General features: G+C 36.9%; 1 protein-coding gene across 1 annotated transcript; it reads right to left on the bottom strand.

The window, feature by feature from the left end:
* Positions 1-883: 883 nt before the first annotated feature.
* Positions 884-26100, bottom strand: LOC116721697 (kinesin-1 heavy chain). The gene is made up of 26 exons (XM_032565588.1): positions 25717-26100; positions 16297-16384; positions 16142-16215; positions 15962-16066; positions 14643-14691; positions 14172-14227; positions 13995-14082; positions 13765-13889; positions 13523-13627; positions 12049-12194; positions 10769-10917; positions 10483-10670; positions 9697-9765; positions 9286-9492; positions 7957-8100; positions 7662-7853; positions 7436-7553; positions 6709-6764; positions 6511-6620; positions 4851-4952; positions 4665-4725; positions 4514-4585; positions 3732-3836; positions 3373-3589; positions 3151-3280; positions 884-2405 (listed from the first exon to the last, which is right to left on the bottom strand). The coding sequence occupies exons 1-26, from the start codon at positions 25840-25842 to the stop codon at positions 2402-2404; spliced, it is 2886 nt and encodes a 961-aa protein (XP_032421479.1). The 5' UTR covers positions 25843-26100; the 3' UTR covers positions 884-2401.

The raw sequence follows: 26100 nt of genomic DNA, 5'->3' as shown, positions 1-26100 counted from the left end.
AGATATAGCGGCTTGTTTTAAGTCAATAATCCCTTTATATTGATGAAAATATACTAGTTCCATTGGCAGATTATTTCATTTATAGTACATTTTTCATTTGTTATAAGTGAAATAATCTGCCAATGGAATTAGTACTTTTTTGTCGATATTAAGAGATTATTAACTTAAAACAAGCTCCTGTATCCTGCTGAACAGTTACTTTTAAATTAATTTTGAGTCATTCCAAGTGTCCTAAAATATTTGCACTAGAAACTAGACCAAAAATATTTAACATTTTGTGTTTTTGCAGTGTAGTCCAGATTATCACAGACGTCTAGATATTCCTCTCTGCACTTCGTGAAACACAATGACAGTCATTTATTCTCTTCACAGGGCTTTGGAAACTTCTTTACACCGCCAGCTATAACAGCCGCATAATGGAGTGCTTTTTAATTCTTTTTATTTTTATTCGTTTTCTTGTCAGAATAGTGCGAAGAAAACCTGACTTTCCTGCCTTAACGTGACACCATCCTCCCTTTGGAGCTGGATTTGCTCCAGTGCTCTCACTTTTTCCTCTCCATTGAGGATTCTTTCATCTGTTTTCATAATTAAACGACAGAAAAGGAGCTTTCTTTTTTCTTCGTCTCAGCATTAAAAACAGCTGTTTCAGGTTTCTAGTGATGAAAGAAGCCTTCAATGAGAAACAAAAAGAGGAGTGGCAGGAGCAAACTGACCGACATACAGTGTATCTTACAGTATATTGCACTTATGCAAGGTGTTAGTGTTCTCATGCTGGGGTTCAGCTTTCTCGCCAATGCACTGGGGCTTTAAAGGATTAACACAAAAAAACAAACGTGGTGGAAACTAAAATAAAAAAAATATACAACAAATACAACACTGAATAAAAATCCTACACCCGCTGGTTAGTTTTAGTTAAATAAACCCTTTTTTTTTTTACCCACGTGACGACATAAGATTAATGTGCAATTTGTGTTTTTCCTTCCTTTGATCCCGCTTTTCCTGACTGGCTGATCAGCAGCGAGGATCCGATCCATCAACTCATTTCCCAAACTTATCGATCAAACGTCTACACCATCTATTGAACAATAACAGCACATAAAACCCAGCATAAAACCGGTCTTACATCTACAAAAAAAAAAGAAGAAAAAGTAGGGAAGAAGATGATTGAAGAAGCGAGGCACCCTTGTAGAGAAATTATTTTTTTTAGCTCCTGGACGACGACGATTGTGTGACGATTGTGAGTGTCAATTTCTGTCTAATCGGCTGCAGTTTGTGTGCCGAGATGCATAAATAGTCTATTAACAGCGACAATATCCACTTATATTAGTTAAAAACATTACATTTAGCAACTTTGTGTAGGCTAAAAGGGTGGAAGTTTGCTGTGTTAACCGGATCATTCTCATTTACCCACTTCATCCCTCTGCATTTTTCAAATCCTTCCAACGAAGCCACCAACAAGTATAGTTTTAATTTAACTTAATGATAAAAACAAATGGCCTCCACAGGTATTTAGTTAAATACATCTACAGTACAACTGTTGCACGGCTTTATTTTTCATCATTATTATTATTATTATTATTATTATATTTTTTATTTTTAAATCCTTCTTTTTAAATTTGTTTTTAGCCGTTTCCTTGCAGTTTTCTCTCCGGGGAAACGTGTGCAGTAGTGCCGATTTTACATCTGTACAAGCACAGAAACAGTAGTGTTCGACACCTTCTACTTGACGCAAAATAAGTTTAATTTCCTCCTTTATGAAGCATGTAAAATCTATACAGAGAAAACTGTGGTTAACTCAGAAGTCGTAATAAAATGTACAGAAGTTAGCCTATAACGTCGAGCTCTTTTCTTCATTTTTTTGGTCTTTTTTTTCTTTTTTAGGAGTTTGTTTTCTTGCTACCGTTTACATTCAGCTTGGCACAGTGCAGAACTACTCGCACAAAGACGACGGGTGACGACAGACTGTGCAAAACAAAAACGAAACCGAAGCTAAACATTCGAGATCGTGCACGGTTTCGCTCGCCAAACAAAACCTCAAAAAAACAAAAAACAAACAAAAAAGGCTGCGCTCGAGAATCCGTTTGGTTTGCTGAATAAGAATATTATCCTGCTTCTTGTAAATTAAAATTGCTGTTTCTTTCCATTTATTTAAATTATTATATCCCATAAGAGAAAGAGAGATATTCATATTGAGAACTGGAGGAGTGAGGGGTGGGTGGAAGTGTTTGGGGAGCTGTACAGGCCGGGAATATTTATATATATATATTTATAAATCCGAAACTCCTTCGTGGCTCTGCAGCGGCGCCAGTTTGCTGTAATGGAATGACAGGTTGTCGGGTGGGTGGGCAGGTGGGTGACGTTGCTCTTCTTCTGTGGTGTCATTCTTCTGTTCTGCGGCTCCTCAGCTGTGGAGTATAACAAAACAAGATGGCGTCCATAAAACATCACACTTAAAGAATGAAAAACCATCAAGCTGCTGGTTGTTTCAGCTTGAAAGAAGCACTGCTGAACTTTTTACTCATTTTGTTACAACCAAAATATTCAATGTATCTTATTTGGTATTTATGTGATAAACCAACAAAAAGAAGCACATGAATGTATACTTTAAAGTTTCAGTATGTAACTTTTAGAAAATGTTTTTTTAATATTTGCTAGACCAGTCACCATGTTGTGACAGTATGTAATAAGACAGATATTTTGTGAAAATCTTTTCCACCTCCTCTCTGAGCTGCCAGCATCTGAAGACCAAAAAACCAAAATCACAGCCAGGAGGCGGGTCTTAGTGCTGTCAATCAATCTCCTGAATGCATTGGTGGTTATGCTAACTAGCATTAGCATTCATGACAGGCTCTGCTGATGGGTAAAAGTATCATAGAGGAAGAAAGTGAGAGATAGGATGAGAAGCGCACATGGGCTGATTGACAGCAATGAGACCCGCCTCCTGGCTCAGATTGGTTGTTGCTAGCTAGCACTGGGAAAAGGACCGTTATTCTTTTCACAGATTATCTGCCTCATACTACACTGTCATGACATGGTGATGGTTTCAAAAAAATGTAAAAATATACATATTTTTATAAAAGTTAAATACTGCAGCGGTAAATGTGGGAATTCATGTGTAAGAACAGCAAACAAAATGTCTTCTGCACTCACTTCTTGTCCGGCTTGCTGCCTCCTCCCCTGATGGCCACCGGCTGGCTGTTCTGGTAGAATCCTGCACCGCGGTTGATGTTGGGGTGGGTTGGAGATGCAACTGGCGGCTGTCCGGGCCGGATGGGTTTGGCTAGTGAAGTGGTGAACAAGAACAGATTTCTCTTTTATTACAGCTCCAGAAAACATGAATAGAGGAGCTTCCCAGCTCGTCCGCCTACTGACCGATCTGGGCCGAGTGTCCCCTCCGGGCCATGTTCTTGGCCCGGACGGCTTCCTTGATGCGGTCCACCTCCTGCTGGTAGCGCTTGCGGTCGCGTGCGGCGTTCTCCTTGGCCTCCTTCAGTGCAGATTCCAACGACTTGACCCGCTCAGCCGTAGCGCGAAGACGTTTTTCCAGTTTTGGAAGCTCACAGCGCAGGTCTGCATTATCACGAACCAGCTGGGGAAACAAATTCAGTTCGTCAGAAAAAAAAGGACGACAGGAAAAAAACCCAGGTTGGTAAATAAAGCTAACTGAGCAGCAGAGAAGTGGTTACCGTGACAACCAAGATGGTAGAAGTGTTTAAAAATATGAGTCCTACCTGTTTGTGAACCTTGGTGAGTTGCTCAAGATTGTTCTCAAGAAAGGAGATTTTCTGTTTTTGTGCCGCGCTGCCTCCTGTGTCATCAGAGTCCATCTCAGCACTCTGAAAAGATAAATAAAGTACGAGTTATAGACACAAATAAATAACAATCAGTGAGTGTCGGGGTGAAACGATTAATCGAATTAATAAAACGATTATTGCAATAATCATCAACTAACTTAATAATTGATTAATCGCTAACTGGATTATACAAAAAAACTAAAATAAAAAACATGCTGGGAGAACTACACACTCAGAGGAATAATAAAGCCAAAAAAGTACATAAATACATATATGTTAAATTTAAGAGAAAAAAAATTCGTTTGTCTGTAAATATGTTCTACCCAGAACTCAATTGCCATTTTTAGGTTCACCTGCATCAAATTCTGTTAAAAAAAAACATATTAAACACCTTTTGCTGTCCAATTGTTAATTTACTAGCTGAAAAAAATAATCAACATCACACACTGAAGTATTTTTAGCTGCAGAAGAATCCTACAAATGATCGTACGTTCACTAAAGAAACGCTGTTACTGCATTTTAAGCAATAAAATCTTTATTTTAATGGAATATTTAGGGACTAAATTATGTTTACTTGCATTTTTAATGCGTTTCTAATGCTGCATAAAAAATTAGCAGAATGTGCCAATTATTTTTATCCAATTAATTGTTAAAATAAACAGTTGCAGCCCGAAATAAATCAGTGTCAAATAAACATATATGAGATAAAAAGTAATCACCTTCTTCACTCTGGTGGCCAAATCCTGAACAAAGAGTTTCCTCAGGTTATGGAGAGTCTGCAGCTCTTTTGCCTGCAACAGAAAAAGATAAAATGAGGTAAAAACTCAAAACAAGTAGAAGTAATGCAACCTAACTCATTACTGAACGCACCACTGTCTCTTCAAGCCCCTTCAGGTCCTGTCTGGCCTGCTCCCGTCTGTCCTGCATCACCCTGAATAATAGGAAGCGAATCAGAAACGGTAACTGCGTGTCAAACGTCAGCAGTCACATGCAGACCAGCAGTCAAACTGAGGAATCTGCACCATGCTGGGCTTTATGTACGTCTGTGAAACATACGTGAGCTCGTGCAGCTTGCGGCTCTTCTCCTGGTCGGTGGACTTCAGCTTCTCGTGCTCCACTTTGAGCCTCTCCTGCTCCAGCATGATCTTCTGGTTCAAGCTGGGGGAAAACGAAATGGAGTTACAATTAAAATATCTGCCTCAGTGCACCATCTCAACTCAATTATTATGAGTAAATCTAAAGTTTAATACTCCTTTTATATTCATATGAGTAAAGCAGCACTAACAGACAAACTACAGTAGGGTTGAAACTTTAACGCGTTAATTCTGATTAATTTATATCAGATTTAAAGGTGATCTATTTTTCCTTGAACATGTAAGAATAGATCTGTGGGTAAACGAAGCATGTTCATTACAGTTTTTTCACCAAATCTTTCTTAGACAATGAAATTTTTGTCTGCTCGGTTTCAGTTGTTTTAGGGCGCCATGTCAATTTAAATCCAAATCCTGCCCACGCCCCCCAAACTCAACGTTTACACTCACACATGAAAATGGCAGCAAACAGATGCGTAATTATACAAGTGCACATCTTTGAGAAGCATTAGTAGAGAATCCTGCACAACCAACAAGAATGCAGCAAGTGGTTTCTAGCTAATGATTCAACAACAAAACATTTGTCTTTTCCAGCAGCCACTGTACAGCGCATACAGCTGACCAAACGTGCTGGATCTCTGCTGGGGTTGCCAGGTAACAACGCAATGCCCATCAAATGTGACACCAAAAACCATTAACGCCAAAAAAGGCTTGGTGTTATTTTTAAACACACCTGGGCTGTTTTAGATTTTTAGTTCAGACTAGGGCTGAAACGATTCCTCAAATAATTCGAGTACCTAGATTATTAAAATTCCTCGAGAAAAATTTACCTGCCTGGAAGCTTCGTTAATTTATGCTTTATTATTTAACACACCGTGTTCCAGCCGCGACATTACTTGCGTTGTGCGGAGCTCTGACTTCCGCCTCTGAGTTGTTGACGAAAGCTAAGTGTTAGCGGCATAACGCCAATTTTCAAGTTTGGCCCATGGGGATTTTATTGATTGATGATAATGCCCGGGTTTTCATCGTTTTCACCAATAAGCATCCTTAAAATGACTGGCACGATGCCTGGAGTACAGCAGCCTTTCTCCTCCGGGAGCTGCTGGTTCAGAGCGAACGGCGGGAAGAGCGCTGCGGGAGTATTTATACAGGTGAGCAGATAGACTGAACACAGCAGGCGGCTGAGTAGTTGATGGTTACAGTATAAGTGTAGCTTTACGCATCTCGGTCTGAACAAATGGGTTTCAGAAATTATCGTGGCGGTACATGGCTGGTAGATGAGTTTCTGAGTGAGATTTACCAATATTTTAATTTATAAATGTTTTTATCCGATTAATCATAAGAATAATCGATAGATTACTCAATAACTAAAATATTCATTTACAACAGCCCTAGTTCAGACCCAAATGGAAGTACCCAAAGTGAAAAAGTGAATTGTGCATAATCGGTCTTCTTTAATGTTTCCGCTTTGTTGAGCTTATATGTCCATTTATTCAATAATTTAGCAGCAAAAAAGGTTATTGGATTGAAATTGTTGCTTATTTTGTCAACATATAGTTTTCAATTAATTACAATTAATTACAGAGCCTGTAATTCATTTTATTAAAAATTAAAAGACGTCTTACTCCTGCATCTCGGTGATGAGTTTCTCCTTGTTGTCCAGCTCGTCTCTCAGGCTGCTGATCTGTTTCTGGTGGGCTTCACGGTGGGAGTGAATCTGCTTTTCCACCGCTTCCTGAACACAAACATAAGTATAATTTTAGACATTTTAGAGGCAGATTTAACTTCAGTTCCCATAAAGCTGTGATTTAATTGAGACTTACCTTAACTTCATTAGCAGTCTGGATCTCATTTTCCTTCTCCATTGCATGAACTTTCTCTGTAAAAGAAAAGATTCCCGCTGGTTAAAAAAGGTCAACATATTGAAATAATCAAATGCAGTGAAACAAAGTTTTAATTGACCTTTTTAACCGTTTTACAAGCAAAAAACATTCCCAAGAACCTAATAATATTCCAAATAAAAATAACAGGTGGGTTGTTTCCAAAACAAAACTCTGGGTGCCAGGCTCTTTAATTAACTCCAGATTCTGTTAGGTCATAGTAAATTTAACGCCAACTGTCGATAAATTTTCACTAACCCATGATAGATGTAAAAAAGAAAAGCTTGTTGGCTAGCTAGCAAGGTCATGTTAGCAGACAGCAATAACCTCAAACATCTCAAGTCACAGAACACAATGAAGATGTCTTAGTAACTTGGTAAAATCATCTCTCCTTTTAAAACGTTAATGAAATGTTGTCCATCTCTGAATAAATAAATAAACAGCGTACGCAGTGCAACTCAAACTTATGAGGAGATCAACCTTTTCACAGATCATCTGTCTCATATTACACTACTACAACATGGCGACAGTTTTAACAAATATCTAAAATTCTTTTAAAAAGTTATATAGTGCAACTTTAAGACATTTTAAGGCCTTAATTGACAAATAGATAAATGTAAGAGTTTTGAAGGATGCTCGTACACGCTGACTCGATAATAAAGAGCCATACCCTGAGCGCTGAGCTTCACAAGCTCCTCATTGAGCGAGTCGACGTTCTCCTCCAGCTGCCTCTTCTTCTGCTCCACATTCTGAAGATACTCAGTCAGGGACTTGATTTTAGCCTCATGCTGTGGACAGACAACATTCCTCATACTTAAAACAAAGATAACAATCAAGAACATTCAGAAACAGAGGTATTTGTACCTCCATATAGATGTTTTTAAAGTTTTAAATACCTGCGAGATGCGCAGCTGACAGGCAGCCAGTTCTTTCTCGTTCTCATCCATCTTCTTGCTGCTCTCAGACTGGATACCCTCCAGCTGCTTGCAGCGCTTCACCATCGTCTTCACCTCCGACTTCAGCTTGCTGATGTAGAGACGAGCCACTGTGAACTCCTCATCTATCAGGCCGCTGCCGCCCTCGTGTTGCTACGAAATCGCCCCAAGAATCAAAAAGGGTGAGATTAAATTAAATGGACGGAAGAAAAAGTCAAACATGAGAAAGAAAAAAATGCAGAAACAGTCCTGGTACCTTGATGTCATTGCTGCCCACAGCTATTCCAATTTCAGCCAAATCTTTGAGCAGAGATGACATCATCTCAGTCACTCTCTTCTTCTGGTGATTGGACATTTCCTTCAGCTTTTGGAGCTCAGAGTCCAGAGAGGACAAGATGGACTGCAAGCCAACAAGAGATGATAAAACATTTAAACATTATTCATTACATTGCAAAACTACAAAATCTTACCAAGTATTTGTGCTCTAGTTTCTAGTTTCTAAATATCTTTGTACACTTAAGAAAAGACAAAACTACCTTACAAGTAAATTTTCAGCTACTGATAATACTGACAAAAAGGTACTAGTTCCCCTGGCAGATTATTTCACTTATAACAAAGGAAAAATGTTTTCTTACAAGTGAAATATCTGCCAATGAAACTAGCAAATTTTCATCAATATTAATGAATTACTGACTTAAAACAAGCTTCTGTATATTGCTGAAAAGTTACCTGTAAGTTAGTTTTGTCCTATTTCAAGTGTACAAAGATATTTGCACTAGAAACTAGATAAAAATACCTGGTAAGGTTTTGTGTTTTTGCAGTGTATTTATGACCGACACATAGTGAAACTGTCTGTTTGAAAAAGAAATAATCTGGCCCACCCAGAGTTAAAGTTTAACCTTTCGATAGTTTCTCGTGACAATAAAAAACCAAGTCACCTGACTGTTGAAATACTCAGCTATGTCTGATGAATTTATTACTTCCTGTCTCCACTGCTACATTGTCTGAAAAGGATTTGCTTTGGTTTGAAACTGAAACCACATTGAAAATATATATATTTTAAGGAAAAATTGACTTCAGACTTGTGAATAATAGTATCATGGATAGTTATTTCCTTCACAAGTTAAGAGTTTCTAAACATTTCACTCCAGGTTATATTTGTGGCCATTATACATGATTAGATGTAGTGTTAATTCAAAACAAAACAAAAAAAAGCCTTAAACTGACCCATTAATGTTTTGACAGATCGATTTAAAAGTTTCTTACAAGTTAAAATTTTAAATGTTAGACTGAGACGTGTTGTATCATTACAAAAGATATGTTTTTCTTTTCTTTGTTATTTGCACATAAACATATTGACTATTTTGCATCTATATGGATGGTTGATTGCTGCTTAGTTGCTTATGGAATCGCCAACTGACTAAGATTTATTTGTTCCAACTACTTCTTTTCAGTCAAAACTTTTGTCATGTTCAATTTTAAACTGTAAATAAATGAATGAAGCATCTACTGTAGCTCTGCTACTGTAAGGTATCTGTGAGTAAAAACAACTAATTTGAAGGGACTTTTTCTGTGCCATCCTTACAGATTTTTGGCTGAGCTCCTCACTGATGGACTCAAACTCCTTGGTCTTGTCCTCCACCTCCTGGCTCTTCTGGTCGTAGTTGACAGCCAGCTCCTCCAGGGCCTGCAGCACCTCCTTCACCTCCTCCTTGGAGGCCTCGTTCTCCGTCTGAAGGCGGTTGAGCTCCGCCTGCAGGTTCTCGTGATCCCTCCGGGAGGAAGCCAGCAGCTGAACAACACGGATCATTAGGTTTTAAACTTCTCAGTAAAAGAGAAATAATAAAACATTTTTACTGTTCTTACAGGTCAGAAATATTAAATAAATCCATTTTAGCTCAATTTAATTCACTGACTTGTTGCCTGCAACCCCCAGTATCTGTTATACTACATTGATCACTTCGTCCCTCCCATCTGTTGGACCTCCAAATCTCACCTCCTCCTGGTCGAGCATCTGCTGCTTCAGCTTCTCCGCCAGCTGGCTCTGCTGGTTGATTTCTTCATCCTGAATATTAAAAAGATTTTTTTTAAAAACAAATTTAAATTACAAGACTGACGTAACAACAACCCCGACTAACATAAATAACACAAACAAAGCTTTTCTTCTTCATCATCAACTCTATTCTTTATCTCCTTTTCCAGCAGCCATTGTACAGTAGTAAAACCAGCTGACCAAACATGCTGGAATTCCATTTGGGATACTAGGTGATGTCGCTGGGCCCGGTTGAGGTTGCTAGGTAGCGGCACAGTGCCTGTGAATGCGTCTTAATCAGGAGGTGTTTGACACGGCTCACTTTCTAGACGCCAAAAAACTTATTAACTTATTGCTTACTGCAAAAAAATGGCTGGGTATTTTTTTTTAAGTGCTTGGGCTATTTGTAGAAGAAGTACAGATCCAAATGGAAGTACAAAAAATTAAAATTTTATATAATCGATCCCTTCAAGCAACCCAGAAATACTTAACTGATACTTGAAGCATATATATATATGAGTCTAAGAATAAACTATCACTAAAGGGAACATTAGAGCCTGAAAAACACCAAAATTTGCAGCTGAATCCCAATTATTTTAATACTTGCTTTCATTGAACCACTAAACCAAATGTTGATTCCTGTGGTTTTTGCAGCAGAGCAGCACAGCTCCACACTTCTTTAAGACTTGAATGAAAACCTAAAACTATATTCATCTACGTTACAGACTGCTGCAGTTTGCTCTGCCTCACCTTATCGTCCAGCTGTTTGTAAAGCTTCGTCAGCTCCGCCTCACACTTGTCCTTTTCTACGTCGGTGAGACGAACGCCGGGCACGTTGGGCGTAGAGGCCGACTTTTCGTTGATGATGTTGTCCAGAGCCAGAACCTCAGCGTTCGCCTTCTCTTTGTCGAACTGCTCCTCCACGGGAACGCTCTCTCCTGGTGTAGAGGAAAGAAAACAAACAAAAAAAACCATTGAGGTCTGCGGAGAGGCGGTTTAGGCCAGAACCAGTGACCCGGAGTGGGTTCTGCCTCACCGTTTCTCCAGCGGTTGAGCTCGTTCTCCAGCCAGGTGATGGTGTTCCTCAGAGTTTTGTTCTTCTCCTTCTCCCTCTCGTATTTCTGCTTCCACTGCTCTGCCGTCAGCTCGATGTTCACCGTCACCGTGTTCTTAATAGTCTTCGCTCTGGATGTTTGAAAAAAATAAATAAATAAGAAAAAAATAAAAACCAGGAAACTGGAATGAATGTAATCAGCAAAGTGGCACCCCAAGGCAAGCTCCTAATATTTCAGTTCGAGAGCAAAATTTCATACTTTACTGTAATAATGCAAGTTTTTAATTAGTAATCCTTATCTTTTGGTTTCCCTGGGGTTATAAATGATGCTACAGAAAGGCTAATTTATCCTGGAAATAACACAATGTCTTACTTTACTTTTGTAGTCCAACCACTACAACAGTAAATGCATTTTAAGTTTGCTAAACTATTTGGACTGGTACGGTGATTCTAACATTGGTTACATTTACACAACAGGCAAAAACGACCCAAATTCGATTATGGATGATTGAGAGAGATTGTGCAAAGAGGAATGAAGAAAGATCCCTCTTTTTATATGGTCCAACCTTGTGAAAAATTAAAGAGCTGTTTTACTGGTGAAAGAGAGCTGAACAAAGCAATAACAGCAGGACTGCCAGTTAATTATTCCCTTAACTGGCATTCCTACAGACTGAATTCCAAATTACACTCAAATTAAAGTTGAATTGCTGTTTTTCAGTGTAGGATCACAAGAAAGTAACAACAAAAAAAAAAAGACTAATTTATTTTTAGATGTTTTTGAAACTAATTCACAATATTGAGGTTTTCCTAAAGAAAAATGATCTAGAGTCAGATCACAGCTTCAGTTACTACAGATAGAAACTAATCACCAAAATCTGGGCGTAGTGACAGACCTTCAGAGACACAAAGACCATTACAAAATCAGCCTTCTATCACCTGAAACACATTTCCAGGACACTACAAATGTGGACCAAACTTCCAGAAAACTGCAAACCAGCCGAAACACTGAGTACCTGTAAATTAAGGCTAAAAACCCCACATGTTTAGAGTTTATTTGGACTCATAATTGAAATTGATTAAAATATCTAATGTGCATTTGCTCGATTGTCACATGTGATGCATTTAACGTGCAGAGCACTTTGAACAATCCATGAAATGTGACATTCAAATAAACTTGACTTCCAAACAAATTAAGAAACCCAACATTCAGTCACACTTTTGTGCCAAAAAGTAAAGCTGTTCAGTCTGTTCTTCTGGGTTACCTTTGTCCAAACATCAATGTAGATTTGGTTTCAGACTCATTATAGGAGGAAGGTGAGCAGCAGATCACTATGGTGGTTCGACAGTTACCACCCAGAGAGTCCTGCAGGATACGGGTCATCTTGCTGTCTCGGTAAGGAATGTAGGCCTGAAAACATGCACAGAAGATTAGATTGTTACAGAGCTAAGTGACTAATTCATACCATTTATACATTATAAATAGCAAAAACCAAAGTCAGAAAAGAGAACAAAAACTCAAACATAGCTGGCATTTCCTGAACTGAGATGTTCCAGTCTGAAACACTGAGCTTTAGCAGGTTATATTCCTGTTCTCACAACTACCTGGTCGAAACCAAATCACCTGATATATGATTACTTTGAGTAAAAACAGCCAAGCTGCAGCGGGCCGCCATCACTCCTTACAACATATTCTGCTCAGCGGGGAAGGAGACATCTCCGGACAATAGCTAATTTGTTTCAGAGCGTCATAAATATCTCAGCAGCTGTCCGCCGCAGGTTGTTTACAAAGCGAATGAGCCGCAGAACAAACCCACACTTGATCAAAGTGAAAAGGGTGAAATGAGAAAGAAAAGCTCGAGCGAGGCGTTGCTAGGAGGAGAGTTTTTATCTGTGCAGAGTTATTTCTGCGACACAAAGGACCTGTAGATGTCTTAAAATGGAAATTCAGCACAAAGAACACAGAAAACATGTCTGTTTTCATCATGGAAGCTCAAGCTCCAGGCTGTGCAGCTGGCAAACGGTCTGTGCTCCTGTTCTTTCCGCTCATATAAGTAGCAACGTCTCATATTAAGACGTTTAACATGTAATTTAAATAAAAACAATTTAAATAAAAATCACTGCCTCAGGATGGAAGAGATTCAGTGCTCAGCAGAATAATTACCTCAAAACATGTTCATTCGTTTGGAGTAACAGTTCGTATTAATTTTACTGATTAAATCTGCGTTTTCGGGAAGCTTTATACCCATTAATGTTAGTACAGATTTTTCTTTCAAATTATCTTATCTAAAGTCCAATGTTGAAGACGTTCTGGACATTTGAGTATTAAAAAACAAAATTACTCTCCATTATCTGCATGTTCAACAAATCATAAAGTGACAGACTGCTGAGGTAGGTTTCCAGTGCAGCATTATCCTCCACTAAATACATATTCTTTAAAACCAAGTTTGTACATTCTTGACTCATTTATCTTGCTTGTAAATGTCAATAATTGGGAATCTGCAATGTTTCATGTGTTTGACTAAACAGATACAAATTGAATAGATGGATCAAAGACTGGACAGATGGATAGAAGCCTGGACAGATGGATGTATAAATCAAAAACTGGAAGGATGACGCTCTATGGAGGGATGGATTAAAGATGGGGTGTATGGAATCTGGAAATTTAAATATCTTTTCCTGAGTTATCCTGACTTTTCCAGGCTCTGTGATGAATTAAAACAAAACAAAGCAACTCACCGTTCCTTCAGCCAACGCAGAGATGACATTTCCCAGAGATGACAGAGACTTGTTGATGTTCTTGGCTTCATCAAGCACGGCTCCCTCTGCACCGGTTTTACTAACCTGCAGACCACCGAAAAACACCAAAACCACATAAAAAACCCAAAGCACAGAAGTGGCACTGCAAACATAATCACAAATTCAAGCAACGCAGTTGGAGTGCAACAAATACGGCTGATTATCTCAGACGTTTCTGTTACCTTTTCACTACCAGCCAGATCCACCAGGTAGAGTTTCCCACTGAGCTTCTGCTCCGTCTGAGTGTTCTCCTGCTTAACATTTATCAGGAAGATGCTGTGACTCCTGGAGCTGTGCTCATTCATGTCTAAGGAGCAAAAACGGTTTATGTCAGAAGGCCATCTGCAATAAAACCAAATAACCCTGAAAATAAATAGTTTGAGCTGCTGCAAAGAGCAGGATGGCTTCTTACTTGTGACTGCTACATGTCTGTTAGATTTGCCTTCATCAATCGTGTCCATGACTTCCTCTGGGCTGCACACGAACCTCTCAGTACAGCCCTTTAAAAAAAGAAAACAGGAAATAAAACAAGTTTATTCAGCTCCCTTAGCTGGTTTTACCAGATATTTCACAGAAAAGCAGGTCTCACCTTGACGTAGGGTACTCTGTTTTTATCTTCATGCACTGATAAATTGGTCTTCGACACTGGAAAGAAAGTAAAAACAGTTGTTTTATAACACAAATAAAGGTGATATGAAGTCAAACAAACACAATTTTAATTGGATCAGTGCATTTCTCTTTGATTCTCCTAAATATCTGCACACCATTTATGAATCTCTGACCTTTTCCTAGAATGTTTGTTCTAATAAAAAAGCTAACAAAAAACCAAACAACTGAACTCCACCTAATATGAAACTACCAAACATTTTCCACACCCTGTTTTCAGTAAGAGCCACATATGTGGAATACTGACAATTAAAGTTAAGCGCATTTATTGCTCAAACAGTCTGCCTCCAAGTGATTATAATAACTATTCACTCTGTTCCAATATTTTTAAGCTGTTGGCAGTTTTCTCTGCCACAGTTTGGAATAATTAAGGAATGGCGAGGGATTCACCTACCATCCAAAAGGTCTCGGATTTTGTCTAAGTAGATTTCAAAATATGAAACCTGCAAACAGAGAAAGATCCACATTATTTAGTTATTCAGCAGAGAGAATAAACAATAGCTTACTGGTTGTTTTGTTTATTGTTGATAAAGTATTTGCATCTTCTAAAAAATTATACATAATCAAGATCTGAGATGAAGAAAAGTTTTTTTTTTCCATTTTGTTTTAATTTTTATTTCAGATACAGTAAATTTAATGAATACTAATAAACTTTTATATTACAACCATTGATTATGATGCATTTTAACAGGAAGGAGAGAAAACCTGGATTGGCTTTCATTTTAAATAAAAAACTGATTGGATGGTGTGTATTTATATTAATACGACAGCATAGTAGGGCCTTTGGAGAAAAAAAGTGTAAATATCCACCAAAAAACCAACATTTTCAATTTAATCTCAGATTTTCTAGAAAAATAAAGACATTTCTAAGCTCCAAAATTAAAAAATTAGTGAAAAATAGTCAAAAAGAATTATTGGATTAATCTAAGAAATTTTCTAGAAAAAAAAAACATGAAAATTGTCTGAGCTCATAAAGTCAAAATATTCAAATTTTGGAAATTTCCAAAAAAAATTTTTTGTCTATCCTCAAAATTTCTGAGTTTTTTTCTTCTGTCCTGTCCTGTTCTTGGATGGAAAAAATCTGTGAACGTCAAATGTTCAAGTATTGCCACAGATTCTGATTTAAATTTAGGCCTGGACTTTGACTGAGCCGTTAAAAGTCATGAATATGCTTTAGTCCCGCTCTGCGTTTCAGTTGTTGTCCTGCTGGAAGATCAACCTCAACTGCATAGTCAAATCTTTTACAGCCTCTGAACTGTTTTCTCACATCATTGCCCTGCATTTATCCTATCCACACAGCATGATGCTGCCACATGCAATGCTAATTTTGTGCTACACACAAGGTTTTGTATATTGATCATAAAGTTACATTTTGGTCTCCTTTTGGCAAACTGCAATTAAATGTTATTTTCTGTTTGTCGATCGCAGAAAATCCCAATAAAATACTTTAAGGTTCATGTTTGTAATGTCAGAAAATTTTTTAATATTTTGTCAAGACACTATTTGTTACACTATGAGCGGCAAGACAAAAAACAGAAATGACTATAAAAAATAAACTGAGAAACACAGGAAACATGATGCAGCAGAACAAAACTGCATGTCATCTCTTAAAATGAAAAACCAAACCATGAAGAAAAGCCACATTGTTACAAAACTTTACTTCCAGTTCCATTGGGGGTCTCTGAAAATGTGTCATCAAAATAATATCCTTACTTTAATATGAAACTCCAGGTTTTCATCCATGGAATATATGTAGTTGAAGATATCCTGTACTATCCTGGGGATGATGCCCATTGAGTCTGTGTCATGGAGATTCCCCTAAAAACAGAAAACAAAAACTATTTAAAAAGAATCTTAAATATGATGACCTGAAAGTATTAAGTTACTTCTTACCTCCATGGTGTGTGTTTTCCCAGATGACGTCTGTCCATAAGCAAAAATTGTCCCATTGTATCCCTCAAGAACATCTATTAGAAGAATGGTCAAAAATAAAACGGTGAAACGACAATTCAATTGGCTTTGGCTTTAGCTGAAGCTGTAAATCTCACCTTTTACAATCTTTTGGGCACAAGCGTTGTAGACTTGTTCTTGTGTTGTATTTGACTGAAACACTCTGTCAAACATGTAGGGTTTACCCTGAAATAAAGAGGAAAATACCATGAGCAACAGTTTATCTGATCTGTCCTCTTATTGACTCAAGGATTATTGTTTGATTTATTTATTGCAGATGTTCTCGTTTGTATTTTATTCTTATTCTTTTATATTTCTGTTGCTGATGTCACCATGAGGAACATCTTACTTGAATTGGAAGTTGTGTTACAGGCGTTACATAATTGTTATTCAAAAGTTTAAAAAAAATTTTTTTATTCTACCAGTTATTGATAAAAGTGACAATAAGCCAGTCGCAGTAAGCAATTAACCACATAATAAATGAATATAAACTTTATAATATCCATTCTGATAATATTTTTTGAAAGACAATTTTGCTTAGTAAATTCATAATCCATTTTATTTATGGTTTTGGATTTTATTTATTGTTTTTGGCTGCTGTATTTTGTCTTGGATATTTAAAATGTCTTCCAGTTCCAGTGTTCAGCATTCTGTACAAAATTAAAGTTTATTAGTATTTGAGAAGAAAAACATCAATCAATATATCAATATTTTACTTCAAAATGGTTTCAAAACAATATTATAATTTATCACAATAATTTCTGGGATAATTAATCATCTAGACAGATTTTTTTTAATGCAACAGGCCCAAGAAACACTCAAAAAAAAGGTACAAAAAATATTACAAATTATGTGTGAAGCCACATTTTTTTTAGCTTTTTTTTTCTCAAAACAAAGGAAGCGGGTAAAAGGGAAACAAAGGACATTTTTACAACATGGGTGTAAAAAGACAAGCATTTATTTAACCTCCTGTTATGTTCGTTTCTGAGGTACAGCAATAATGTTCGTGGGTCAATTTGACCCGTGGAGGGTTTAATCATGCAATAGTGTCATAAACCAAAAAATTCCTCCAAAACATTTTTGTATCTGATTATTAACTAACCAACACAAATATTTCAATCAATATTTGTGCAATGATGTTTTTTTTATTTCTCAGAAATTAAGGATCAATGACGACAACCTACTCATTTACTCATAAAAAATTGAATTTACATTTTTCATGTCCACTGAAAAAACATAAACTGAGACACAATAAACTAGACAAAAAAAATTTGAAATTGATCTTTGGTAAATTTTTTAATATTACACTTTTTTTTCCCAATGGGTGATCTTTATAATTGAACTTGAGACACGTATACTGTTCAGGGTCAAATTGACCCGCTGATTAAAATCAAGATAAATGAGTCATGCAGAAAGTATTTATGTTTCCTCCACTTCTCCTGAGTGTCCACTCAGTGTGGGTGGAGTTTGCCCACAGGAACAGAAAAGATTCCCGTCAAAAGTTGTGTGAACGCCTGCTTTCTTGCAGTTTCCTAGTGAAGTAAAGAGAGTAGTGAGAAAGTGGGCTTGTGTGTGTCCACGTGTGCATGTATGTGTGTGGTGTGTTGTGTTTGTGTGTGCGGTGAAATATGGTTCATAGCTGCAAGGAAACATATAGAATTGGACATGTTTTAATCTTTTTTTGCACTTCAACTTGACTGCCGGGTCAAATTGACCCGAACAGTATCTATGTAAAAAGTAGACGCATGGGGGGGGGGGGGGGGGGGGGGGGGGGGGGGGGGGGGGGGGCCGCAAATGTGTAAAATGAATAAATTTTCAATACATATGTAGAGTGCACCTATTAAGACAAATAGAAAAGGTTTCATGCATATAAATACTTCCAACTATTTAAAAAAAAACTTTAAAACAGGTCAATTTGACCCACAACATAACAGGAGGGTTAAGGTACTTCAACCTTTCACAAGTCACATACATAAACCAACCACGATGCTCTCAGCTCTGTTCAGGACAATGAACACTTCCCACCTACTTGCCAACTTGGCTCAGAACGCTCATGATGCTTCAGTGTTTTCACAAAAACGGTAGAAGTGTCACACACCTGCTTTAGCTGTATGGACAAAGGGAACATTTTGAATCTGTTTTTTGAAAAAAATGATTTGTGATTCATCGATCAATTATCCAGTGACTGAAAACAGCCAATTTTGCATAGAATGGGGGAAAAATCCATACTTTTCTTCTTTAAATGTATGAAAACTAAAACAAAAAATAGTTGACTTTTTTGTATTTGACAACACATTAAAACAGGATGATTTTCATTTGGGGGTGAGCGATATTTTGATATCATTATCACTCCTGTGATAGTGGTAAAAATGACAACAACAACCATTTATTACTATTTTTTAGCAAACTGTATGGTCCTGGCTGAATGGTAAATAAATCATAAACATACAAATCCTGCTTTTGAAAACCATATTCATGTCTAATGCGCTTCTTCAGGACACCAGCCTCTTAAAGTGTGATTTTTATGACAAAACGCCACACAATATTTATGTATTTGTTCATGCTCTCGAAAAAATTGTGAAAAAATAGTCAAAATAATCCCAACACTGTGGACAGTTTTGTTTTTTTTAAATATAACTAGAATTATATTATGACAACAATAAATCAAAAATCTTATAAGAAATTTATCACAATAAATGACAAACAATGCAGTAAATGAACACCCATATTTTCTACCCGTTTTATGGTGTGTGTTTAACATAAACCTGACAAATATTTGTTGAATTCTTCTGGGACATAACTCAGCTAACTATGCCAAAGCTTAAACTATACCACAACTTATATATTAAAAAAAAAGTCTTTTATTAATGAATATTTAAAATATTTCTGGCAAAGTTGAGTACAGTAGAGAAATTGGGAGTAGATTGTTTTACTTCAGCTAATCTCTGTCACTGTTGTGATACAAGAAGTTGTTGTAAGTGATAAAGCTTTGACATTAATGATTATTTTAAACCTAAATTCTGCAAAAGGACCTAAAACCCAAAACCAGCTAATGAGCTTTAAGCAGCAGTTTAGAAGACAGTCTATTGGATCGAGGACAGTGTAGCTGATGTTGGCAACCTGTGAGCCAATCAAAACTTTGAGGCACAATTCCAGGAAGAAACGATCGATGCAGCTGCATTTAAGATGGAAAGCGAAGGGCAATGAATCTGTTGTTACAAGCAACTCTAAGGTTTGTCTTGTTTAGGGGATTCGCATTTCCAGTTGACTCATCTCATCTCTGGCTGTGAAGAGGTGTGGTTGTCGGAGTGATGCATGACAACTTGGAAAAGTATCCAAGTAGGCCTGTCACGACAAACTCTGCTTGACGATAAATTATCTCAGAAATTACTGTAATAAACGATAATCTTGTGGTTTTGAGACCATTTTCAAGTAACATAAATGTAATGATAATGCGAGAACACAATCTCAAAGATCAATAAACTTTAAATTCACTGGAACTGGAAGACATTTTAAATATCCAAACTAAATAAAACAACTGAAAAAATAAATAAAATTAATTATTTAGTCTCTATAAACAAAGGTGTGCTTGGTTGAGACCAAAACACCAAACTGAAGACTTTTGTCATCCAGTTTTTGGTAAAAAGAGAAAAACAATAAATCATACAAATGGAAATTTTATTTACCATGCAATTAATTGATTTATTGCTTATTGTGACAGGGCTACACCCAAGTGTTGGCCAATATTAGTCATTTTAAAAAATATTATCAGTCCATTAAATAAAACTGGGCTGATATAAAGAATCTGTATTTATTTATATCTTGTTTCCGTCCATTTCTGGTCATTTTTTTCCCAAAAAGGTGTTAAAACAATAGTAAAATGTATATATTTAATAGCGGTAAATATCACTGTCCGCCATAGCAGCAATATTAATATCCGATATCAATATCAACCCAAATAAAAAAATATGAGGTTATATTGTTGCGCTGTATAAATTACATTTCAGCCCATGCCTTCTGTACAGGCAGCCATAAAAATACAGTCACACTTAAGTTGCCACTTATCGTTGCTTACAGGTTTGGGGATAATAACATACTCCTAATTTAAGCTAAAAGAAAAAAAGACGTCATTGTATTTTTTTTTTTTTTACTGTATCGCCTAGCACGATTTTGAAACAGCAGTACTTCCCTCCAGAGATCTACATCCTGGTCATTAACCGCAGCAGGCGGCTGATATCCAAACTGACAAAAGGTTGGGCGCAAACAATGGGAGGTTTAACGTCCTCACTGTCGCTGCAGCTATTGGCCTTGTTACTTACACTTCTCACTAATTGGGTTACTGTTGTAAATTGCAATTACACTGTAATGTATTGTTAGAGTGATAAGAGCTTGATCACCCTCTAACTTTTGCTCATGGCATAGTCTAATGTTGTCCTCCAAATCAATTGAAATCACTCAATTTGTTTTCAGGTAAAATCTTTGGTTCTTGAATAACAGAAATCAGACTCTAATTAGGCCATCCTGCAGTGCACAAGGTTATCTGTCATGCTCTAAAAATAGCTAATTTCTGTTCAATAGGACTTCCCTGAATGGAAACCAGGAAAATGACAGCAAACCATAGGATAATAATCTGATATTTTAGCCTACAAGTGAATGGAGAAGCAGCACAATGAATAATTCACAAACGTGTTTGCCTTTAGCAGCAAATCAAGCTTGTAACTCCACCACCAGTACAACCTCATCTGAAAATTTAATCTTCCTACCTTTCAGGCAAAAAAAGTAGCAGAATGTTGTAATGAGATTCTTATAAATAAAAGTTTGTAGCAGAAATATTCACTCAGATACAAGTGATATCAATGTGGTAAAGGCAAAACCTCAAGTAGGGGATAGGCGATAAATACATTTTATCAATTAATCAAATTTTTGGTGAACCCAAATCTGAATTTGTGTTCACCAAAGTCAACCCACCCAAGGTCATCATCTTGTTTCACAAACATGTTTTACAGTTTTTATATATCTAGATTTTGAACTCACATCAACTCTATGACGAAATGTTAGGGAAAGGCTATGTTTATTATGTTTAATTCCAAGAATAAAGTCATGTTATTACAGGATTACAGTCATAGTATTATGAGAATAAGATTTTAATAGAATAGAACTTCATATATATATATATATATATATATATATATATATATATATATATATATATATATATACAGTACAGACCAAAAGTTTGGACACACCTTCTAATTCAATGGGTTTTCTTTATTTGCATGACTATAAGGCAAGAAATCCCACTTATTAACCTGACAGGGCAGGTTGACCTATGAAGTGAAAACCATTTCAGGTGACTACCTCTTGAAGCTCATCAAGAAAATGCAGAGTGTGTGCAAAGCAGTAATCACAGCAAAAGGTTGCTACTTTGAAGAAACTAGAATATAAGGGGTATTTTCTGTTGTTTTACACTTTTTTGTTTAGTGCATATTTCCACGTGTTATTCATAGTTTTGATGCCTTCAGTGTGAATCTACAATGTCAATAGTCATGAAAATAAAGGAAACTCATTGAATTAAAAGGTGTGTCCAAACTTTTGGTCTGTACTGTATATATACTGTATATATATATATAAAAGCCGCACCGATTTGATAATATCTGCATCGGTGCCAATATTGACAATAATTCTAGTTTGAGTATCAGTGGACAAAGTTTGTCAGTTAATTACAGTAACTGAACAAATTAAAGTTTGGTTGTTTTTTATATGTTTGACCAAACTTGTGAAGCTATTGGAGTGTTTAAGTGTGCTTTACTGGTGCAGAGTTATTAAATATATTTGTAACTCTTTACATTTATGTCTGTGTTAAAAAAATTTTTTTCAAGTCAACTCAACTCACCAAATTATTTTTAAAGAATTGAACAAACTACTGTGTCTATTTCAAAGAAAGAACAACAAACTGAGCTGGTCACGTCAGACTTTGATAACTATCAAAGCTTTATTCTCATTAAAACAACTTTTTCTTGTAATTCTTCTTTATACCAGAAGAAGACATTCCTCTGGTATAATTGCATATTTATTCTGTTAATATTATATCTATATTCTTGCAATAAAAAACCTTCTCATAGCTTTTCCCTGATACTCCGTCCTACAACTCACAGAAGTAAATAAAAATTCACTTTTTGTGAATATTTTTTGTCTTTAGAATTTGTTTTTTTAAATAACCCATTAAAATTGGAAATTGAATCTGTTATGAAAAAATTGATTTAATTTTTAAGCCATATTGCCCAGCCACAACCTCAGCTTTCTAAAAATGAACCAAAAATAAAAGCAAAATCACTCTAGAGCATCAGCAAAACAAAGTACATCACCATAATAATAATTATCCTCCCCACCCCGAGAGATTGCCCAGCGCCAGGCCAGCAGCCTACCCTGATTGGTCTAACAGCTGGTAACCAGGAGAGAAAACAAGGAGATTACCCAGGAGGCAATGCTGCTGCTGCTACCTATGAGTGCTGTACTCGCCAAAGCAGATGCACCATCAGAGGCAACAGGCTGCTGCTTTGAAACACATGCGTTTCCACCAACGTGCACTGCTGTTCCAGCAGCATGACTGGCACTCTGAGCTGGGCAGGGCTGCACCACGCCTTAGGAGCTCTGAGAGCCAAAGGCCTGCAGCCAGAGTCGGCACGGCTGCTCAGGAAGTGGCTGCAGTTACAACAGTCGCCTTTGTTTGGCATGAAACAAATGAATAACTCTGTTGTGTTCAACATTTAACAACTAAAGTTTAAATAAAAGAGGAATGGGATGAATATCTGATCAGCCCAACAGGAAAAATTCTAAGGCTTTGTACTCTGTTTAACATGAGATTATATGAGTTTGCATGACTTAGCATATTGCAGTCAAAGTCCACAAGGCAATTCTAATATTTAACCATGTTTTTATGGCATAATATACACACTTTTAGACAGCTAAAAGGATGAGACGAAACAAACCAAACATTTTTTTAAAAAGGTTCATTTCATCCATACACATCTGGATTAAATCTGAGGCAATAAACAATGAATCAATTAATCTAATAAAAAAATCAAAATGAGTGATAATTTCCATTCTTATGATTAATATTTTCTGAAGGGCAATTTTGCTTACAGAGACTTCATTTTATTTATGGTTTTGTGTAGCCATTTTTCATATTGTTTATCAATTATCCTGAATTTTTTGAATCATAAGATTTAGGATTTATTGTCTAGATAAATTTCAATTAATGACTTGACACCATCATCTGAATTTTTACTATTTTCTCCCCCGTTTGTTTCATAAGACAGTCAATGACTATCAGTAAAATAGAAAGTATGATTATACACAGTGTGTGCAGCTTAGAGACATCACTTTTTAAATAACTAGCATTCTGAAGAAGTCAAATTTAAATAGGAATGTTTTTCAAAAGCAGTTACCTGATCTATTATAATTTTTATTGTTATCACAATAGTCCCACAAAATTTTGTGACAAATTTCTAAGTCCATATCACCCAAACCTAGCTGTGTGTGTTTTTTTTTTTGTTTTTTTTATTTATTTATCGTTTTGGGTTAATGTGTTTTATTTTTAAAATATCTTCCAGTTCCAGCATGGTGTTCTGTTCTGTAAAAAATTTAAGTTTATTGATCTTAGATCAATAAAAGATTAAAGATCTTGCATTATTAGGTCATTATCAACATATTTCTTGAAACAGTCTCAAAACAACAATGTTATTGTTTTTACAATAATTTCTGGGACAATTTATCATCCAGACAAGGGGCTACAGGCGTAATCTGGACTGATGCATGCCAGAGTAAATTTGTGTAAACTAGGATATTTATATTCTTCTGTACAGGCCAATGAAAATAAAACTTCCTCTTTACATAAAAGCTTTTTATCCTGACCAAACTTGATAAGGGTTTGTATCACCAGGAAGCGAATGACAGCGCTGACAGCACACGGCTGATTGAGTCCCAACCACACAACTCATATAAAGTCAACACTCTTAAAGTAAAGCCAGAAATGTTGGTACACTGAATCACAACCATCATCAACATCAATCTCAATGAGAGCAAAAAATGCAACTGGATTTCTTGGGCATGATGTGACCTCGATCATAAAGCAAAAGGAAGAGTGGTGGAGACATTGCATTGATTAAAAAAAAAAGACATACTGAGGTGGGTCAACCCCAATCAATATTTTCACTATGAAATGCATGAATAATATAACAATGAATAAAATCCTGTTTAAATTAAACGCGAATTGAATGGGTTTTCTTGTCTTTAATGAAAGCGTGCTTTATCGTATTATATAATAATTGAATGGGCGGCATATTTCAGAAAGCTTTTCATGAAAATAGAGCAATATTTCATTTGTTTAATATATTAAGTGAGCCACAGAGCCAAAGAGCTAGTCACGGCTCTCGAGCTGAACGTTGCAGAAACACGAAAACTGGAATCAGATCTCAATACGGCTGAAACTAAAAGTGCACCATCTTAATTTCTGATTCACTGTTAAAGTAAAACTGTGAAGGTAAGGAATAAAATTGGTCCAAGGGAGCAATTAGCATTGGTTTCTGTGCCAGGCATATCATCATAAGAAATTGATTTAGTATCATCTACACAGTACTTCATCTACACAGTACTTCATAGTTATAGTCCTTAGAGAGGGGAAGAATCCCCAAAAAATCGATAAAAAAATAAATAAATTGGCAGGTCAGTAGATCAGACATGGTACCAGTTGGGAAAAACATGAGTGAATATCTATGGTAGTAAATATAATTGGATGGAATTGAACTACTTGTCATAATTTTCCCCATTCTAAATGTAAAAGGTTGGAGAAATCTGACAAAACTGAACATCACTGGCAATGAATTGTTACTGTACAGTGACGCATGTTGAGAATTGGCTTTTTAAATACATGAAATTAGATCAACACTACATCTAATTACCACGACAAATACTATATCTCCAAAGCTGTTCTCTTATCTCTAATGACAACACACTTCTTTGTGATAGCCAGATCTCCTTTACGACACGGTTTATAGGAGGGTCCGCTACGTGTCCAGCTGGCCAGATAGCTCATGTTAGCTTTAATTAAGCTACAGCATTAAAACTAGCCTGCTAGCATGGGCCAGTTAATCTTCAATGAAGAAGCTAGCCTAGCCTGTTAGCTAACTGTTTGCTAGCCATCACCATATCAAAGCTGGTTTACCCTTCATGCTGACGCAAACGGTTCATAACCGTCAGCTTTACAGTTACAGGTGCATAGAAACAAAATATATTATATCTTGATAAATAATCTACATACTAATTTGGTGGACTGGCATTGTTAATAATTTAGCCTGTTGCAGCTTGTGGCTTTGTTGAATGACAGCTCAGCGCTGCTAGCTGGAGCTAACAAGCTAAGGTGCTAACCGCGGTAGCTACAGGACAATCGGAAATGGCGAGATGTGTCAAAGCGTTCTGTCAAGTAACCGCCTGCGGGCACTCGGAATAAAACAACTCACCGCGATAACGACAGTATCTTCCCCTTGAAACTTGGGAATGTATCTGTCGCCTCTGGTAACCTCGGAGCTGTTCAGGGGCCTGAAACGGCACATCACTTTGATGGTGCACTCCGCCGGGTCGGCCATCTTCCACGGTTTACGAATGGAAATTCACCGATACGAAAACTAAAGTAAGAGCCTGGATCCCAGGGGCGGCCGGTGGCGGAGAGTCGGGAGGCCGAACCCCTCTGTCCTAAATCTCGGGTTCTGGAAAGGGCAGTGGTAATTCGGGCATTCAACAGAGAAAAGTCCTTGTTTTCCTCTCAGTCACTTCCCCCACCGGTTAGGAAGCCATGATACCGGTGGATGAGCGGCTGTCCGCCTTGCCCCTCCTGCTCTGGATCA

This window comes from Xiphophorus hellerii, chromosome 6 (genome assembly GCF_003331165.1).
Source record: "Xiphophorus hellerii strain 12219 chromosome 6, Xiphophorus_hellerii-4.1, whole genome shotgun sequence".
Taxonomy (NCBI): Eukaryota; Metazoa; Chordata; class Actinopteri; order Cyprinodontiformes; family Poeciliidae; genus Xiphophorus; species Xiphophorus hellerii.
The sequence above is the reverse complement of the archived record's forward strand: the minus strand, read 5'-3'. Positions and strand labels throughout refer to the sequence as shown.

What these genes read in the sequence shown, in the direction of transcription:
- LOC116721697 (XM_032565588.1), bottom strand. Translation starts at nt 25,842, where the DNA reads ATGGCCGACCCGGCGGAGTGCACCATCAAAGTGATGTGCCGTTTCAGG. An exon ending in AGGGGCTTGAAGAGACAGTG is followed by an intron (nt 4,586 to 4,664) that starts GTGCGTTCAGTA and finishes TTTCTGTTGCAG; the next exon opens with GCAAAAGAGCTGCAGACTCT. An exon ending in TCACCAAGGTTCACAAACAG is followed by an intron (nt 3,590 to 3,731) that starts GTAGGACTCATA and finishes TTGTTTCCCCAG; the next exon opens with CTGGTTCGTGATAATGCAGA.